The sequence below is a fragment of the Lemur catta genome, chromosome 16 (assembly GCF_020740605.2).
Source record: "Lemur catta isolate mLemCat1 chromosome 16, mLemCat1.pri, whole genome shotgun sequence".
NCBI lineage: Eukaryota > Metazoa > Chordata > Mammalia > Primates > Lemuridae > Lemur > Lemur catta.
Window position 1 is genome coordinate 49,180,992 of NC_059143.1, and position 21,301 is coordinate 49,202,292.

At 33.5% G+C, this 21,301-nt stretch overlaps 1 protein-coding gene across 1 annotated transcript in view; it reads left to right on the forward strand.

Moving 5' to 3' along the window:
* The window catches only part of CCDC102B (coiled-coil domain containing 102B), a 73,167-nt gene extending 68,919 nt beyond the window's left edge, over positions 1 to 4,248 (forward strand). Inside the window, exon 6 of the mRNA XM_045527633.1 lies at positions 4,207 to 4,248. Coding sequence (XP_045383589.1) covers positions 4,207 to 4,248 — 42 coding nt within the window. The remainder of the gene's footprint in view (positions 1 to 4,206) is intronic.
* Positions 4,249 to 21,301: the final 17,053 nt, after the last annotated feature.

Consider the following 21,301-nt stretch of genomic DNA (forward strand, 5'->3'; position numbering starts at 1 on the left):
CAAACCTAAAGATTTTGAAGGTAAAATAGTTGTCAAATTGCATTTCAATGTGATTTCTTAAAAATAATTTAACTACTAGGATGAAAATTTCATTCCAAATTAGACCACCTAATCATACACCATTTACATGGAAATTGTATTATTCTGTGAGTAGAATCATGCTTCAGTAATTTTGTTTTTGTACATTTAATTATTACAATAATAATTCCCAATAGAGGCATCATGGATCAGTAAAGGTCTTATAGTACACAAGATGCAATGTTTTTATGGGAAATGAACATTTTGATATATAATATGGGTTCCAGGACAAAATCACAATAGTATATAATCATAATATTAGCAATGCCTTCACATTGATATTCAAAACAATTTGAATTAAGGATTAAGTATAAGTTATGACACTTTTATGTGAAGTATTTATTTTCTCCCATGACCTTGGGAGAATCTGTTTTTGTACCTCCTTAGAGAAAGGAGGGCAATAGTGACTTACAATTCCTCAAATACCTGTGTCATTTAATTCATTACCTATTAGTTACATACATTTTTTGATATAGTTGATCAAGTCTTTGAATACTAAGAACTAAAGAGATTTAAAGTTAAAGATTTTGAATGAAATTTGAAAATTATATTGGCAACATTCCCCATACTTACATATGGGGGCCAACATATAATGGCTGCACATACACTGTAGTTATTTTAGGGAGCTACTTTCCAGTTCAACCTTTTATTTTAAAAATGAATACATGGAAGGAAAGAGATGGTTACAACACTTTAATTTGTAATGGATCCAGTGTGAGTAGCTGGATCTCTAGTTCTTTGCTATACGTTCATTTCACAGCTACATATTATCCACATAAAATTCAGGAAATTAAGTGTGATATATTTGCTGATGTGTTTTTTTTTCTCTTAAGTACTAGGAAAATTCCAATTTTCAGCCTTTCCTCTGTTAGTTTCATCCCCCAAATATGAGCACATTTTATTTTTCTCATTCTGCAAGAGGGGAGCTTGACATATTTTAGCTTTTTTTGACCAAGAATTTTTTATTAGAGTCTTACTCAAAGGTATTAAAATATGACAAATTGTTATTTTTTAAAAAATAAAAATTCAAATATAATTCCTTTTCTTATTCTGGCAATGTGTTTCTCCTCAGAGCTAGTTATTTCTAATGTGAGATGTTTGGTATTTCTGTTTGATCTAGCATTCACTTGTACAAAAGTAGGAAATGGAAAAAAAAAAGGTTTTTTCTTATGTAAATGAGGCCATAACATAAATGGTAATTGCCTTAGCTAGATCAAGTTTTGTAATAGTCCAAATATTTTTATATTGTGCATCATAATTACTACCATAGTTTGAAATGCTTTTGCAATATATGTACTTCATTTGCTAAAAGGTTTTTAACTTATTTTTGATTAGTTAGCATCTGTGTGTGAGTTTGTGTGTTTAGGCTAATTAGAATTTTATGGCTTCTGATATGTCACATAATATGAAAGAAGTTAGCATCTTTGTTTTTTTCATGGTAACAATAATGAAAATAAATTAGAATTATAATTAAAGCACATTGTTAATGTACAGGGTAATTTCTTTGTATCTGTTTTTTTAAACGTAGAATATCAATCTTTTCCCTCTATTTTAACTAAAACTCAAAACTTCTTTTAAGACTACTTAATTTGCACTCACTCTAGACATTTTATTGCTCGATGATATCACCTTTTTCTTTTATTTGCTATCTAAAATATGCGATCTTTATTATCATTTTCATATTATTTTCTTCAAATTCTGATCAACCAAATAACTACAGTATATTTGGAGAAATTAATGAAATTATGAAATTATGGTAGAAGATGGCACCACCATAAATTCGTGATCACCAAACCATCATGAGTCCTCTCAGATGAGTGTAGAAATTGCCTGGTAGATGGACAATGGAGCTCTGGTCTCTTTATGAGAGCTTTAGTGCTCTCTGCCAACCTTTCCATTTCAAACCTTTCAACTCTTTTGAAGCCTCTAACGTACTTACTCTCTCTCCTCCCTCCATTTCTATACTACCATTAGCAGAACCAACAGCTTTTCTTCCATGAATATTTATTGAATACCTACTGGCCATGCACTGGTGTTTCTAGGTGCTGGGTGTAACTGTGAACAAAACAGTTTACTCTCTCATATAGATTGTGGTCTACAGATAAATAAAAAAATCAACAGGCTTTATAGTGACAAGCTAGTGGAAATTAAAATAAATTGTTGGGAATTAAAGTGACTGGTGTACCTTTTGGATAGGGTGCTTCGGGGGAGCATCTGACATTTGTGTAGAGACGTGAATGAAATGAAGGAGTGATCCATACAGATAGCCAGGCAAGGGAAGTCTCATGTGGAAGAGAAAACAAGAGCTAATACTATGAGGTAGGGAGATACTTGTTTTATCTGAGGAACAAGCATATGGTATTATTTTATATTTCATAGAAGAAACAAAATACCTTAGGTGAGTATTTTATCATTATTTTATGATGTAATTACATCATTGCATCTCTTTTTTGTCTTTTGCTACAATAGCAGAATAATTTTCCTATCAGAAGAGAATCCCTCCATTAGAAGTATCATTTCCTTCTCCAAAGAAATCTTGTCCCTGTGTTATTTTATTTCTATTTTACATATTTAATCCTCTTCCTGTACCCTAATGTTGTCCCAGTTGTCTATTTTTGTTTTTGTTGCCTTTGCTTTTGGTGTCATATCCATGAAATCATTGCCAAGACCAATGTTATGGAGCTTTTCCCTACGTTTTTTCCTAGGAATTTTGTAGTTTCAGGTCTTAAATTTAAGTTTTCCATCCATTTTGAGTGGATTTTAGTGTATGATATAATGTAATTTTTATGCATGGTGTGATAGTCTTCTGCATGTGAATATCCAGGTTTTCCAACACCATTTATTGGAGAGATTATCCTTTCCCTACTGTGTGTTCTTGGTGTGCTTGTCAAAGATCTATTGATTGTATATGCATGGATTTATTTCAGGGCTGTCTATTCTGTTTCATTGGTCTATATGTCTATATTTATGACAGTATCATACTGTTTGATGACTATAACTTTGTAACATATTTTGAAATCAGGAAGTATGATGCCTCTAGCCTTGATCCAGCAATCCCACTTTGGGCATTTATCCAAAATCATTGAAATCAAGCACTCTCATGTTTAGTTCATCACTATTCACAATGACCAAGATGTGTAAACACTGTAAACGTTCATTGATGAATGACTAGATAAAGAAAATGTGGCATATATACATAATGGAATACTATACCCTTAAAAAAGAAGGAAATCCTGTAATATGCAACATCATGAAGGAACTTTGAGGACACTATGCAGAGTGAAATAAGCCAGTCACAGAAGGAAACTGCTGCATGATTCTACTTATATGAGATATTTAAAATAGTTGAACTCAGAAACAGAGGGTAGAATGGTGGTTGCCCAGGACACATGGAAGGTGGGAAGGGAAAATAAAATTTTAGTTATGCAGGATAATTTCTAGAGATATTCTCTACAACATTGTGCTTATAGTTAAACAATACTGTATTGTACACTTAAAAATTTGTTGAGAGACACCTCATGTTAAATGTTCTTACCACAGTAAAATGAAGTGAAAAAAATCATAAGAATGATAAGCATAAAATTCAATATTGTGTTAACTCTGAGGAGAAAGCAGATGGGATATGAGACAAGCACACAAGTAGATGGAACAGTATTGATTATGTTCTAGTTCTTACGTTTGTGGTTGGGCTCATGAGTATTAATTTCATTGTATGCTTCATATCTTTCAAATATTTTGAATGAATCTAACATTACGTTTTAAAATATGTGAAAAATCACATGAGCTCAAAGCAAATGTCTTTTTAGTGGCTACCACAATAATTGTCACAAGAGAGGCTATGTTATGTTTGTCCATGCATCATTTTATATGAGGGAAGGAGAATTTTATTTACCGAGTAATAGCTTTTTTCTAAAGAGGAGTCATATTTATATTTATGAATTGACTTTGGCTTAAATGACCAATTTTCCTGTTTTATAAAGAGGGTAAAAATAAGCATCTAGAAAGCTTATTCTGGGATCTATTATATGCTTTGTTTAGATTGAATTTATTATTTTGTTAACAATTGTTTTATATTCCTTTATTTGCTGTTGTGGAAATAGTTAAATGAATATAAAAATGCTTCTTTAGGAGACCCAAGGATTACGTGTGGAGGGTAGGAGTACCAGATGATACCTAAAGAAAACTTACTTTCCCGTGAATATCTGCCATCATTATCATTGAATTTCCTGAAGCTTTAAAGACAAAACTGGTTTTCAGGGTTATTTTATAACTTCTGGACCATTATTTGAATCTATTTACATGGCATTAAAATGCTCAAGTGATTTTCATTGAATTGCTTTTTCCTTAATGTCTGAATTATAATTGCATTGCCTCATCATTGGTGCTCCTGACTTGAATATTTGCAGTTGCTTATGCACTTTTCAGTATGGGAACAGCCTAACCCTTGAGTACGATAACATCAGTAACACAGAGTCTACATGATATGCTGACTTACAACAGTGGCACAACATCCACGGAAAATGCTGATCCACGGAAATATGGTGCCAGCTGTTAAAGAATAGAACGACTATCACAGCTTTGTCTCACTTTTTCCCCTTGCCTGAAAAAGATCAAATGACAATGATGGCTACAGCCCCAAACGTGATTGAATATTATTGCTTTGAAGTGGTGTATACATCTATGTTTACACTTCATTTAAAAAACTGGTTAAAATACCAATCTTAATTTCTTCCTCTTGTACTCGTGAGGGCTATCACCAAGTCAAATTTACATTCGGATAATACAGAAATAATGTTGAAATGGAAGGAGGGAAGGAGAATAGGAAACTCACAGTGTCAGACATACATTATTTTCTATATTCTGTGCTGGGAGGTATTTATGAATCTAAAATCACACTGTAGACCTATTATTAACAGTGTGATTTACAAAGGGAAAACTTGAGATTTGTAAGCATTAAACAACTTGTACCAACAGCACTCACATAGTGGAAAAATAATAATTTAAATTAAATATTTCTGACTAAAACTCATTATGATTCTGCATAATAGTGCCACTGTGGGAAGAGAGTGAAGCACAAATAACAAATGAGCCGTTTAAATAAGCATGATATATAAGTTGTTGGAATTCACTCCTGATTAAGGAATTCGGAAATTTAAATTTCTTCAGCATTTTTTTTTTTTTTGCTTTAATTGCCATCTGGCCTACCATGGTAACTGTTTGTTAAATCTCAGCATTTTCAAATGTTGCTGATGAAAGAAAGCTGTTATAATTTATCTATGGAGATTGTAATATTAGTGATCAAAGATTTTATATCTTCTTTGTGAATACTGTGAGACACCTTTGCTGCTACAGAGAATACTTTCCAGAATCTTTACTTGAAGTCAGTTCATGTTTAAGCACAAGATTCCTCCTACAAAGACAAATTCAAAGGCCTTCAAAGTATCTCTCCCCTATTTTTCATAAGCAAAGCAGTGCCTATAGCACAAGGCTTTGAATTTGGAATGAGAAAAGTCACTAAGCAAATGTTGACTTTGAAACTTACTTTTAAAGCACCTGTTGCTGCTACTTTACAAATTATTTTTTTTTAAATTTCAGACTATTTTGGAGGTAGAAATGTTTAGGTTATATATATTGCCTTTGCCCTGCCAAGTCAGAGCTACAAGCGTGTCCATTCCCCCCCAACCTGCCCGACACCTGATGAGTGTTACTACTATATGTGCACATAAGTGTTGATAAATTAATACCAATAAATCAACATTATTTTAAAATGAGTTCACTGCATAGGAGTACTGTAGATAGATGGCCATACACAGAGGTATGCTTCAATTAATGAAGACGTGAAAATCTGTATACATTCAGAAGAATGCATGGGGTCAGAGAAGGGCTTACTTTGCATTTTTAAGTGCATGTAGGCAAGTCAATGGAGTGTATTTCAGTATCATAGTACTTAAGTGCATTAAGTGCTAGTGAAGAATATTTCTTGTGTTTTTGCCTCTCCATTTCTACTAGTTGTCTACCCCTCCACTTGTGGGCTCCACCGTACACCTCCAATGCTGAAAGCAGTAGTACTAGTTTTCTTTCTTTCTTTAATATTTTACATAACTAGGAAGTTGGCCCATGACCCCTTACAGACCTTGCCCACACTGAAGGTGAACCACTAACTTCATGTGAGGAAGGTCTATTTTTCTTGCTGCTGAATCTCTTAATATATTTGTAACTCTTAGTCTCCAAGAAATCCTATTTCATCTCAAAATATTGTATTTAACCACTTTACACTGTCTCTCTATTGGCAGGTTAGAATTATTGTCTTCTTATTTGAAAATAGAAAATTTATGTCTCTGTAAAGATAATACTCAGTAAATTTGAGCTATTATATAATGGAGCTAAATGTATTATTTTCGATACTGTCATACTATTTCAGAAGAAGTATGGATTCTAGATCTGTAATGCTTTCATAGGTACTTGAGGAGATGGATGCATTGTCAAGAGTAATGGAGGAAATATATCTAAACTCAATGAGAAGTATTTTTAAAGTATGAACTAAAGATAGTATCTTTTTTATATTACTAAAATAAAAAATTTTATTATGTATTATTAGTTACAGTGGGCTACAGGTGTAAGTTTCCTATAGTGAATATAAGGGTTACAACTGGCTACTTAGTAAGGATTGACTCCTTCCACGTTTCTGCCCCAGAAACCTATAGTTGAATATATTAACTAATGGACATTTTATTTAATTATTTAGGTCTTTCCATTTTAAGTTTTCTTTTAAATGAGAAATGTTTCCATACTTTGAATTGATTTCTTGAAACATTTCCAGAGTGTTAACTTAAAAGGGATAGGTTAAATAAATTGGCATGTGTAGGCATTCATAATAAATGCAAAATTTTGTTTTCTCAGAAGAATCTTTATATATGAAGGAATTGATTATTTTTTATATCAAAGTGTTTTATTTATATACAAAATCATTCACAATAATATGGAAACAAGTATGGCAAAAAGCATTTGCATTTTATTTTATTTTATTTTTATTTGAGACAGAGTCTCACTCTGTTGCCTGGGCTAGAGTGCCATTGTGTCAGTCTAGCTCACAGCAACCTCAGACTCCTGGGCTCAAGTGATCTTCCTGCCTCAGCCTCTTGAGGAGCTGGGACTACAGGTGTCCACCACTGTACCAGGTTAATTTTTTTTTTTTTTATTTTTAGTCGCCCAGCTAACTTTTTCTATTTTTAGTAGAGACAAGGTCTCGATGTTGCACAGGCTGTTCTAAAACTGCTGACCTCAAGTGGTCCTCTCACCTTGGCCTCCTATAATGCTGAGATTATAGGTGTGAGCCACCATGCCCAGCCAGCATTTACATTTTGTATTTTCAGACAAAACTACTAATAAATTAGGATTGTGAAAAAAATGTCTAATGTAAAATGTTCGCATATTCATTTGGTAGTAAGACAAAGCATTAAATTCCTTTCAAAATAGATTTACAATAATATTATTACGAATATTCATATGCAAAGTAGTTTTTTAGTATAGTAATAAATTTATAGGAAATTTTAGGGTTATATTTATTGTAAAATGTTAGAATGCATCTATAAAATAGTCATGCTAGTCTGCCAACAGAATTGTTATTTGGTATGAATAAGGAGGTTTTGAAATTCATTCTTGAGGCTCTGACTCAGGGGGATGGGCGGGACATGGACAATGTATATAACCTGAGCTTTTGTACCCCCATGAAGAGCTGAAATTAAAAAAAAAATCATCTTACACTTTCTCAATCTATAAATTATATTGCACTTTTAAAAAATATTGAATATTCTGTGTTTGTGTTGTTATATGTATGTTCATATAAAATAACATTTTGTAGAAACATTATGGAACTTTAAGTTTTCCAAAAGGTACAATTAGATACCAACTAACATAATAGTTTATGGATTTTAATAGAATTGTACTTGCTTTTATATACTCATCCTCTGTGGGACTCTGTAAATTTATTTTATTTCAAAATTCCCTAAGATGTAGGATCTATGAACATTTTCCTACAAATATTATTTTTATATGTGGAGTATATGTCTTACACAAACATTTTTTTTTCACTAGATGTTTTTGCTGATGTATCCTGGGGAATTAGTTCTTGCTTTCCCAAGAGCAGCCAAATTGGTATTTGGAAATGTCATAAGAATCATATTTTCTCCCATTCTGTAGGTTGTCTATTTGCTCTCATGATAGTTTCCTTGGCTGTGCAGAAGCTTTTTAATTTGATCAGGTCCCATTTATTTATTTTTGTTGTTGCTGTGATTGCCTTTGGGGTCTTCTTCATAAATATAGTAGAAACATTCATCGGCTGTCAGGCAGGTGGGAGTGGGGAGGAGTGGATGGGGTCTATTCATACCTAATGGGTACGTTGCACACCGTCTCGGGGATGGACACGCTTGGAGCCCTGACTCAGCCAGGGCAAAGGCAATATATGTAACCTAAACATTTGTATCCCCATAATATGCTGAAATGAAAAATTTTAAAAAAGAATCGTAATATTTTCTAAATGTTCTGGCATATATTCAATCCTTTGATTTGCTTTAGTTTAGTTACCTTCAATTAATTGGCAGCAATATGTTTTCTCCGTTTTGTGATTTAGTTTTCAAAAGCAAATAAAGCATTGCTTCATTTATTCTCTGGAGTCTCCTTTGAATTTAGTTCTGTATTCTACATGGATAACTTATGAATCTACATATTAGGTCTGATTCTCTTATACTCACCTGAACCCTCTATCTGCAACTTTCCAAGAAGTGAATACCTTTGGGTAACTCACTGACATGTCAATACAATATCCACTCATTATTTCTATTTCCAGACAAAGCATGCTTTTCGGTGCAGTAATATTTTTTATTTCATATTCAAAATATATTGTTTATTATTGTACCATCATTTAATATAATTGGTTACATTCATAAAATGGTAGAATTTTTATTGAGTGATAATTGTTATTTCATCCATGCATTTTACCACTTAATGTTCCATAATTATACATTGAGCACTTATATTGAGGTCTTATGTGAGGCATTATATATGTAATAGTAAATCAAACAAAACCATTGCCTTCATGGAGCTTAGAGTCAAGTAAGCTGGAAAATAAAATTCAAATCCTGTTGATGTTTTCCTCTTAATTATGTCTGATAGTCATCACCTAAACTTCTACCATATTTTCATCAGTAATTCAGGGATATACACTGTGGCAATCTAGGTTTGCTTATTCTAATGATTCCTACACACTGGCCTCAGCAGGTTTTTAAAATTGTTTTTCCCTGAATCAAAGACATTTTAATGACTCCCTATTTCCTGTTCTACCAGAGAATCTAAAGTATTCTTCCTGTTTTTAAGGCATTGTTACATTGATTCACTCCTTTACTTATGTATCTCTATATTCATTTATTACATTGCATTTTTTAGGTTGCAATCCAATTTACATGGGGAAAGAAACAATTCTTTCTTTAGTAGATGGTGTGGAGAAAAATATGTTGTACTATATATAAAGACAAAATCCAGATTTATTGTGGATCTATGTATGAATAGCAAAACCATAATGCTTTAAAATCTAGGGGGAGAATATGTTTATAACTTTGCAATGGAGAAGAACTTCTTAAAACTGAAAGTAAAAATCAAAAGAAAAAATGGGTCTGTTTGAATAAAAATCATGGATTACTGTTGGATGAAGGACACTTCAGTAAAAGTTATAAGGTTATTCATGGATTGGGAAAAGGTATTTGCAAATCTGAAGTTAGTGAAAAAAAGTCCCTATATATTATACTAAACAGGAAACTCCTGTAAATCAGCCAGATAAATGATAGGAAAAGTAGACAAAAAATAGGCAAATAATATGTCCTATATCTATTCTACAGGTGATTTACCCTTAAATTTAACATTTATTTACAGCTCTACTTTTATTACCCATGTTAATTAAAATATATATTCCTCACACATAAAGACAACAACTTTCACATGTGCCCCTCCCTGTTTCCATTCATTGTATTCAGTTTTCCATATTAGGATCATCTCCTACTTAGAGAATATTATTATTATTTTTATAATCAATAGCTAGCAGATGTTGCATTAATATCTAACAACTTCAGATGTAACTGCAGGTTATGATAGGTTTTCTGCCGATGACTGGAATTTTGTAACCAGTGGTTCACTCCTGCATTCTTTGTAGCATGTATATATGTATGTATACACTGTGCTTATTTTAATAAATCTTCTAATAATTCTTCCAGATAATGTTCATGGATAGTATCACCACACGTGGTAAAATGTATGTCTAAATGTCTTCCTGTTCTCCCTCAAGCCAAAAATTTTCACATATTGCTGGACAACTACTTTCATCAAGTATATTGTGGCAGAGATGTCAAATTTGGTACCTGGAAGATCTGTTCAGAATAAGAAATAATGTCTGTCTTCAGGTCTGGAAATTTTTCATCTCTATTGCTTTACATATTGTATAACCACACATATAACTTCTTCCAGAAATCCAGTCATTCAAATATTTAAAATTTTTGGTATGCTCTCTGTTTCTTTTAAATTTTATTTTGTGTTTCCTGTTAAAGTATAATTTACAGTATATTCTGGGATAGCTCCTGGCTCATTTTTTTGATTGGGAAAATTTACTCTTCAGCTGTGACAATTTTGCTATTCAGCCCATCTATTATTTTATTTTAATCAATAACCAAATTCTAATTTCAAAAATCTCAGTTTAGGGCCAGGCGCGGTGGCTCATGCCTGTAATCCTAGCACTCTGGGAGGCAGAAGTGGGTGGATTGCTCGAGGTCAGGAGTTTGAGACCAGCCTGAGCAAGAGCGAGACCCCGTCTCTACTAAAAATAGAAAGAAATTATCTGGCCAACTAAAAATATATAGAGAAAAAATGAGCCGGGCATGGTGGCGCATGCCTATAGTCCCAGCTACTCGGGAGGCTGAGGCAGTAGGATCATTTAAGCCCAGGAGTTTGAGGTTGCTGTGAGCTACGCTGATGCCACGGCACTCACTGTAGCCCGGGCAACAGAGTGAGACTCTGTCTCAAAAAAAAAAAAAAAAAAAAATCTCAGTTTAATTTTTTTATAAATATAAAATTCTCTTCATCTCTCTGAGGTTACTAAAGTTTTCTTTTCTTTTAGCTCTATTTCTTTGCACAGAAAAGTTTTTGTTGAATTTGGTGCTTCTTTTACATGGTTGGCAGTTCTCAATTATCTCTTGAATCTTGGTTTTAAGTTTAGATTTTGTTTAAGATTTCCAGCTATGTTATCTATAGATAAAGTTAATGTAGCTAAACTCAGTTTTCTTTTGCTCAGTGTTTACATGATATTTTTCCCCATCCTTTCTTTTTTAAGCTATGTCTTTATATTTAAAGTGAATTTCTTATAAACAGCATATACTTGGGACATATTTTTATAAGCAATCTAAAAATATCTGTTTTTTTAATTGCCATGCATAGCCCATCTATTTGTTGTTTTCTTAGTGGTAGCACCTCATTTTCTTCAGGATTATTAATCATAGGTTGTAGTATCACTTACACGAGATTAAAAAACCGTTTAACCAACAGGAGCTTGTAACCTGAAACAGACATTAGTTTCATCAGAAAAATTTTGATGCTGCTATGAACTATAGCTTGAAGTCCAGTAAGCTGGTGTTCAGGGATACATGTACTTTATGTAAATTCTTAACTCAAAACTTATTTTTCAGATCCTAGAGCTACCAAAACATTTATATAATCCATGCAATAAAAGCTTTTTCATTGTGTTTTGGAAAGTGGAATGATTGAACATGCATCTGCATGAGAAGAAACTCTAATAATCAACCCATGAAAAGATGCCTAACCTCAGTGGTTATCTGGGATATACACGTTGAAATGACTATTCAGGACCTTTTCACACTTGCTAGATTAGCAACAATTAAAAGTCTAACAGTATAGGTAGATTGGGAGTTCATTGTAGTTCATTGTGATCTGTAGAAAACCTATTGGCCTAAAATTGGAATGTCTACTGCTAGAGAGCATGCACACTTTCACTACCAAAAACCAGGCCATGCTAAGGTAATGAGCTAGGACAAGGCCAGCCCCATCCAGGTCCCAAACTTAATCCAGACATCCCACCCTCACCTTCACTCCTCCGAACAGACTTGCAGTTCATGGTGCTGTGCTGGCAGGGCTCGCAATCAGCTTTGACATCACAGTCTTTTCTTGCTTCCTCGCTTCCTGCCCACAGCTGGAGTTTTCTTAATTCCTATGAGCCCAGCAATAAAAGCTGCATTTTTGCAGTTTTCTGGAACTTTTGCAGCAGGAAAGTCGCCTGAACTATCTGGTTTAGCATATTACTCTTTTTTTTTTTCACTTTTTTTTTTCCTGATTCCCTATAGGCAGCCATAAACTCTGCGAGGTCAATTTCTTTATTTTGCTCATAACTATAGCAGACCTAATACAGAGTAGATACCCAAATAATAATTGTTCGGACAGTAAATAAGCAATGTATCACAATTACTATAATATATACATAGTGATAAAATAAATGCCACAAAATTCATTTTTTGGTGTTATTTTTCAGGGGCTTATTTTTTCCTCCAACTTTATAGGTTGACAAAAAAATGTTCTTGTATTTTAAACCATATCATTTTTTTTGCTGCATTATCAATTTGTATTACAAGACTTTTTTTGATGAATGACCTTTCCTTATTTTTAATCAAGAATTTCAGAGGTATGTAATCACTGAAAATATTAGAGACCAAATTATCAATGGTTTTAAAATTATTTGGTTGCCCTGGAGTAAAAATAATTTGTAATTACACGTATATATTTATTCTGGTAATAGCAAATTATATAGCCTTGAATTATAATTTCATTACTTTTCAGCAAATCTTACATCATGTAAATCCATCAGCCATGGTTATTTTCCTTATTGAATTTGAGAATGACAAATTTAGGTTCTTTTTAAGCTGTCAGAATGAGAGAGTTTCATAAAATATATTAGCAAAAGAGAAGTATTTAGCATATTTATTGCTATGAAAATCATAAATGGCCTGTATTTCAATAGTAAACAGAGGCACAATATTAGTAGTAAATCTTTAAATCACTCTTATTTCTTTATCTTTCAAGTTCTTTGTATATCACTTATTTCCTATGGAAAGACTATAGCTAATATTTTTATTAGAAGAAATAAATCAAAATATAAACAATAAGAACTACTATAAATTAGAAGTAGCATAAATATTCATGTTTTTATAGCTTACATAATTCTTTATTTAAAACTATTTGCCCATACCTTGTTATAAAAACAACTAATTCTTCTATTTCTTGCTCAACTTGGAGAAATAATATGTTTAGAGAATTACCTACTCTTATGTTACTCTTTTTTTTTTTTCTTTGAATAAGTGAAGAAAGCATATTTAGGATTGCATATAAGGACTTACCCTGCTGAAAATGGGACTTAAGCTTTTTGATTTATTTATGGCAAGTTGAGGAATGTCATTTTCAAAGTAAAAAACATCTAGAAATAGAGCATGATTCATGCATGGGCAGGTGCACAAAGTGCCTTAGAGGGTTAGGCAGAACCTCCATCCCTCTTGTAGCTACAGCAAGAAGATGGATTTTTAAGAAGATGAAAAGAGTTTCCTGATTTTTCTCTATATTTCCATTTAGGACCTTTATCAAATGGCCCTGTAAGAAGAATTATGCCACCTTTTGCAGAGCTCTAAATAATTTCTGCATATCTGAAAACACCTATTCTTTTTTTTGTTTGTTTGTTTTATATTTCCCTGGTCCTTTCACTCTCCCATTCTGATGATTGTTTTTTTTTTTTTTTTTTTTATTTCAGCTCATCATGGGGGTACATAAGTTCAGGTTATATACATTGTCCATGTCCCGCCCAAGTCAGAGCCTCAAGCGTGTCCATTCTCCAGACAGTGCACCTGGCACTCACCATGTAGTCATACCTGCATCCCCTCCCCCCACCCCCCTTATGTTACTCTTTAAAAATATCTATAAAGTCTTCATTAACCCATTGTATTAATTACTTTTATTTTTTCTGACTGATTTCTAATCTCATCTTTCTTTCTTTTTATTTTTTTTTGTGAGACAGAGTCTCACTTTGTTGCCCGGGCTAGAATGAGTTCCGTGGCATCAGCCTAGCTCACAGCAACCTCAGACTCCTGGGCTTCAGCGATCCTACTGCCTCAGCCTCCCGAGTAGCTAGGACTATAGGCATGCGCCACCATGCCCGGCTAATTTTTTCTATATATATTTTTAGTTGTCCAGATAATTTCTTTTTATTTTTTTTTATTTATTTTATTTTTTTTGAGACAGAGTCTCGCTCTGTTGCCTGGGCTAGAGTGAGTGCCATGGCATCACCTAGCTCACAGCAACCTCAAACTCCTGGGCTCAAGCGATCCTCCTGCCTCAGCCTCCCAAGTAGCTGGGACTATAGGCATGTGCCACCATGTCTGGCTAATTTTTTCTATATATATTTTTAGCTGTCCATATAATTTCTATTTTTAGTAGAGACGGGGTCTCGCTCTTGCTCAGGCTGGTCTCCAACTCCTGAGCTCAAACAATCCGCCCTATTTTTTTAGTAGAGACGGGGTCTCGCTCAGGCTGGTCTCGAACTCCTGACCTCGAGCGATCCACCCGCCTCGGCCTCCCAGAGTGCTAGGATTACAGGCAAGAGCCACCGCACCCAGCCTCTAATCTCATCTTTCTAATGTACTTGCAGCATGTCCTTCAGAACATTTAACTTATTTTTCCTCCAGTTTCTTCCTTTGTAAAATGGTGATATAATAGTACCAGGATTGTTTGAAGAATTAGATGACTCCATATATATTAATAACTTAGAACAGACTTTAGCACATAAATAACTAATAAATATACTGATATTTTCCAAATGAAATATGCTTTATCAATCTTTTTAATTTTTTTTAATTTTTAATTATTATGGGTACATTGTAGTTGTGTATATTTGTAGGGTACATGTGATGTTTTGATACAATGTGTAATAATCAAATAGGGTAATTGGGGTCTACATCACCTCAAGTATTTATCATTTCTTTGTGTTAGGAGCATTTCAATTCCAGTTTTTTTCAATATTTTAAAGCATACCATAATTTATTGTTGACATAGTCACTTTGTTGTACTATCAAATATTGTTCATTCTATCACTATATTTTTTCACCCATTAACCTCCCCACTTTTCCTTCCCCCACTACCCTTTGCAGCCTCTGGTAAGCATCATTCTACTTTCTGTTTTCATGGGATCAATTGTTTTAATACTTAGCTCTTACTTATGAGTCAAATCATGTGAAATTTTTCTTTCTATTCTTGGTTTGTTTCACTTGATGTTCACCATTTCCATCCATGTTGTTGCAAATGACAGGATTTCATTCATTTTTATGGGTGAATAATATTCCATTACATACATGTACAACATTCTCTTTATTCATTCATCCATTGATGGACACTTAAGTTGACTCCAAATCTTGGCTGTTGTGAATAGTGCTGCAAAAAACATGGGAGTACAAATATCTTTTCTGCATACTGATTTACTTTATTTTGAATATATACCTAGGAGTGGGATTGCTGGGACATATGGTAGTTCTACTTTTACTCTTTTGAAGAACCTCCATCCATACTGTCCTCCATAGTGGTTGCAGTAACTTACATTCCCATCAACAGTGTACAAGGATTCCCCTTTCTCCACATCCTTGCCAGCATTCATTATTGCCTTCTTTTTGATAAAAACCATTTTTACCAGGGAGTGATGATATCTTATTATAGTTTTGATTTGCATTTCTCTGATTAATGATGTTGAGCATTTTTTCACATACATGTGGGCCATTTGTATGTCTTCTTTTGAGAAATGTCTATTCACATCCTTTGCCCATTTTTTAATTGGACTGTTTGATTTTTCACCCTATTGAGTTTTTTGAGCTCCTTATATAGTCAAGCTATTAATCCTTTGTCAAATGGGTAGTTTGAAAATATTTTCTTCCATTCTGTGGGTTGTCTCTTCACCTTGTTGATTGTTTCCTTTGCTGCACAGAAGCTTTTTAGCTTGATGTGATCCATTCTGTCCAATTTTTCTTTGGTTGCCTGTGTTTTTAAAGTATTGCTCAAAAACCATTGTCCAGACCAGTGTCCTGGAGTGTTTCCCCAATGTCTTTGTCTGGTTTTGGTATTAGGATGATGTTGGCCTTATAGAATGAGTTTGGGATTTTTTGGGAATAGTTTGAGTAGGATTGGTATTAGTTCTTTGAATGCTTGGTAGAAGTCAGCAGTAAAGCTACTGGGTCTTGGGCTTTTCTTTGATGAGAGACTTTTTATTACTGCTTCTATCTTGTTATTGTTATTGATCTATTCAGGTTTTGAATTCCCTCCTCGTTCAATCTTGGTAGGTTGTGTCTAGGAATTTATTAATTTCTTCTAGGTTTTCCAATTTATTTGCGTATAGTTGCTCATTGTAGTCTCTAATGATAATTATAATGATAACTGCAGCTTGCAGTTAGAATGTTCCCATTTTCATCTCGGACTTTATTTATTTGGGTCTTCGTATTTCTTTTTTTTGTAGTCTGGCTAGGATTTGTTAATTTTGTTTATCTTTTAAAAAAACCAACTTTTCATTTCATTGATCTTTTGTATTTTTTTATTAATATCAATTTTCATTTATTTGTACTCTGATCATTATTTTTTCTTTTCTTCTACTAATTTGGAGTTTAGTTTGCTCTTGTTTTTCTAGGTCTTTAAGATGCATCATTAGGTTGTTTATTTGAAGTTTTTCTACTTTTTTGATATAGACACTTACTGCTATAAAGTTTTCTCTTAGTGCTGCTTTAACTATATCCCATGGGTTTTGATATGTTGTATTTCCATTTTTGTTTGTTTCGAAAATTTTTTAAATTTTTTTTCTACTCTCTTCATTCACCTACTGATCATTCAGGAGCATATTGTTTAATTTCCATATGTTTATATACTTTCCAATGTTTCCCTTGTTGTATATGTCTAGTTTTATTCCATTTTCACAGAAAATACTTGGTATTTCAGTTTTTTTGAATTATTAGAGACTTGTGGCCAAACATATGGTCTATGTTTGAGAATAATCCATGAGCTAAGGAGAAGAACATGTATTCTGCAGCTGTTGAATGAAACATTCTGTAAGTATCTATTAGATCCATTTGGTCTATAGTGCAGATTAAGTCCAATGTTTCTTTGTTGATTTTCTGTCTGGATGATCTGTCCAGTGCTGAAAGCAGAATGGTGAGGTCACCACAGATTATTGTATTGGGGTCTATCACTCCCTTCAGCTCTGATTATATATAAACAGAACTCAGGTCTACCTCTAGAGCAGAGGATTCCCCTCTGTCCAGAAACAGTCTAAGAATTCTGCCCTGTGTCATGTTCCCCTGTGACAGAGCAGCCCTGAGTTCCAAAGCAAAGTGTCACAATCACTGTTCCACCCCTCCCCCAACCACACAGATTCTGTTTCCCAGGGGTGCTGCCACAGGGCTGCTGGGGCATGGGGGAAGGGTGGCATAGACAATGCAAGACAATCTTTCTCACTCTTTTTAGTGCCTTTTTCCTTGATATAATGTTAAAACAGGTACTGTGATCACTCACCTGGTTTTGGTTCTCATGAAGGTAATTTCTTAGGTGGGTAGTTGTTTACTTTGGTGTTCCTGGGGGATGGGAGGACAATCACCAGATTCTATTTTGGCCATCTTTCTCTACTTTCTTCTATTAATCTTTTTCGAATAACATTGTCTTCTAACTTGAAACACTCCAATAAATTAAATATAATACATGGAATCTGTGCTAATTTTGGTAGTAGGTAACTAGGGTAATGCTTGCACCCTAGAGTTTAGGTGCTATATTGAAAAATGTTTTGCTATGAACATGAGTTTCATAATCTGACATAAAGGATAATGAAATGTGATTTTATTGTGTAGCATATATATATTACATATAAATATATGAAAACAAGTATTTGGTTACAGTCAAGATAGCAATATTCAAGAACAATGTGAAATAAGTATTTGGAATACAAAATCATTACTTTTTGAGATAGCTGGCCTTAGGAATACTAATTAATCATATTGAAATACATTTTATCACAATTTATTCTTAATGAACTTTTAATCAAATTTATTTTGATTAGCTCTGACTTTTCCACTTTTCTTTTTGTTCCTGGTATATAGACCTAAGTGTGCTTGCAAAAATATTTTCAAATTATTTATGCTTAGTACCACTTCTCCATCTTACTGTTGCTTTATGTACCTGTTTATCATGCATTATTACTTTGCAGATTTATGTTCAGTTCTAACTTTTTGCAATTTCCCTCTTTCACACATTCATCTGTTCCATCTTCCTGCCTAGCAATTACCTAGTGAAGTTACACTTATGTATACATACATATTTCTTCAGGAACAAAAATGTCAATACTTCAAAATTTGACTCACTTCAATTATTAGACTATGTGGCCCCCTGCTGATTTTATAGGTCTCTTCTCTCTGGAGATTGCTATGATTTCTGTGAATGCAGTGTGAAACAAAACTTGTCTGTGCACTGAAAGTAAGGGGAAAAGGAAATCACGAGATAACATTAAGTTCTTGGTTTTACAAACCACCGGGCATTTTGTATCTGAGCAGAGAAAATTGTCTAGGCCACTAAAAGAACACACAAGCTTCTACCTTTTTATATCTTTCCCTATTTTGATTGAGGTTTTTCTTTTGTGCTCCCACAGAGCACCCAATAATTATTAACTTAGCATGCATTATAATGTGTCACAGTTATTAATTTGTGTGCTTGACTTCTAGACTGTACACTTATCTATTCAAATACATTTTAATTACATTGAATTGGATCTGCTAGAATGAAAAAGGTAAAACATAGGGTTTTTCAATTTTTTTCGTCTTACTCTCCTCCCTTTTCCTCTCCTCGCTCTGTCCCCTTTAATGTCTGAATGTTATCTCAGGAAAATATACCTGGTGAATTTAATGCCCAGTACCTGAGGCCAAGGCAAGGCACCATGCATGAAAATGATACCTTTAATCATAAGAAGAAAATCACTAGAAATATTAGAATAGTTGTTTGGAAGGTAGACATTTAAAATAATATTCAAAGCACTAGATTTTGGAATTGCATCCTGAATTCTTTCCTTCAAAGAGAACATCAGAATTTGGGATTGGAGCTATGCTTCATCCTGGCTTCATGTTTCCATGTAAGTTTCTTGGACCATGGAAGAAGAGGAGAAAGTTATCTGGTGGTTAGTTTTGGCATCAGGAATCAGGAAGGCAGTGTCCCTGCCCTGCCTTTCCTTGCTTGTTGGCCTGCAGAACTCTCAGAGTTCTCAGCCATGTTGCTGAGGGGCATACTTATACACTTGTCTGACTGTAAGTGTCTTCTGGTGTTTCTGCAAATATTGTGGACTCCATTATTGTCCTGCAACTAAACCAGATTGCCTAACAGCATTCTCTGTAATATTTTGATTTCTATCTCTTCACATTTGTCTATCTCAACTGGTACAAAACTATTGGGAAAAAGTTTTTTATCTATTAGGCTCCATAAAATCCCAACAGATAGTTGACATATCATAGGTGCTCAGTAAATATTTTTGAATAAATTAATTAATAGATTTCAGTAAATTGGCCTTTGGTTTTAGAACTATGCATAGAAAGACAATAGGTATGAGTGACATAATGTGTACTACTATAAATTTAACTGAACTTAATAACAATGAAAAGTTTACTGATTCTTCTTTAATAATTCCATTCAAATTTAACTGCAAAGCGATACCATGGTGATTTTTGCTCTCATTTTTTAAATCACTATTTTCCTACTTTGTGTCATTTTCATACATCTTTGGTCAAAAATGTTTTACCTTTGTTTAAAGCTTATGGAAAACTTCTGAAGATATGCAGTAGTAAATGAAAAGGAACATATATTGCAATTTCATGTAGAATAATCATGAATTCTTTAATCATAGGGCACTTTCATTTAGATAGGACACTTGTGTAGGCAGTAGATTTCTAGTGTTCTTTTGGTGAGATTTGAATTGTAGATAGTCTAGTGGTAAAACACTCAAATCATTGAGTATATTTATTGATTTGCATATTGCTGCAGTATGCATGAGAGTCCTTAATACTTAAATAGCCTGACCACATACTTAATGGAATGTCTTGGTAATTTAAGTATTGCATTTCACTTAGTTCCTTGTTTGATAGAGAGAGCTCTTCTAGTGTTTGTCATATAATGGCTATATAATTGAAAGCAAACAAACATGATTTATTGGGACTATGTCTAATTCTAGATACAAAAGAGTAAATCAATTTTGTTTTTGCAATAATCATGACATTTTAGGATGTAGTTGACTGAGGTTGACCTATAGCACTCCCAGAGCTGTCATACTTGTTTGTTCAGCAGGGTCTCTGATTTAAATATAAGAAATAAATAATAAACAAGCAGCTTAGCAACCAAGGGCACAATATGCTGCTATCAGTTTAGGATGCTTAGAAACAGCTGTGGATACCCTTTTTAATGTAAAATATCATCAAAAACATATTTACTATTATTTAACAAGACATTAAATTGCTACTTATCACAAATATATGATGTTATGATTCTTTAAGCCCTTTTACTTTTGCACAAATAGCATACTTTTTTCACAAAGAACATTTTTCAGAAAAGGAGACTTCAAAACTATGGCAAAGATGCTCATTGTTTTGGAACTAAAATTTTAAATGCTATTATTTTTAATGCAAAATAGTCATAGATTTGCTTTTCAGTCTTCTGTAAAATCCATAAACATTGCATACATTGTATCTTAACTGCTGCAACATCAAGTCTTGCAAAAGCTGAGCCACTCTTTTTAGGAATGATGTAAAAAATACTCAAGCTGGTATAAAGCAATGCAATAAAAATCATTGGTGAGTTTGCTAATATTTGCCAGCAATTATGGTGATTTAATTATTTGCTTTGGTTTGAATGTGTTTCGCCTCCAAATTTTATGTTGAAACTTAATCCTTAACACAACAGTGTTGGGAGGTGGGGCCTTATGGGAGCTATTTAGGTCATGAGAGCTCCACCCTGGTGAATGGGTTAATGCTATAAAAAAGGCTTGTGGAAGTGGACTTTCTCTCTCTTCTGCTCTTCTAGCATGTGAAAACGCAGCATTCCTCTCTTTAGTGCTCAAGGTGCCATTGTGGAAGTA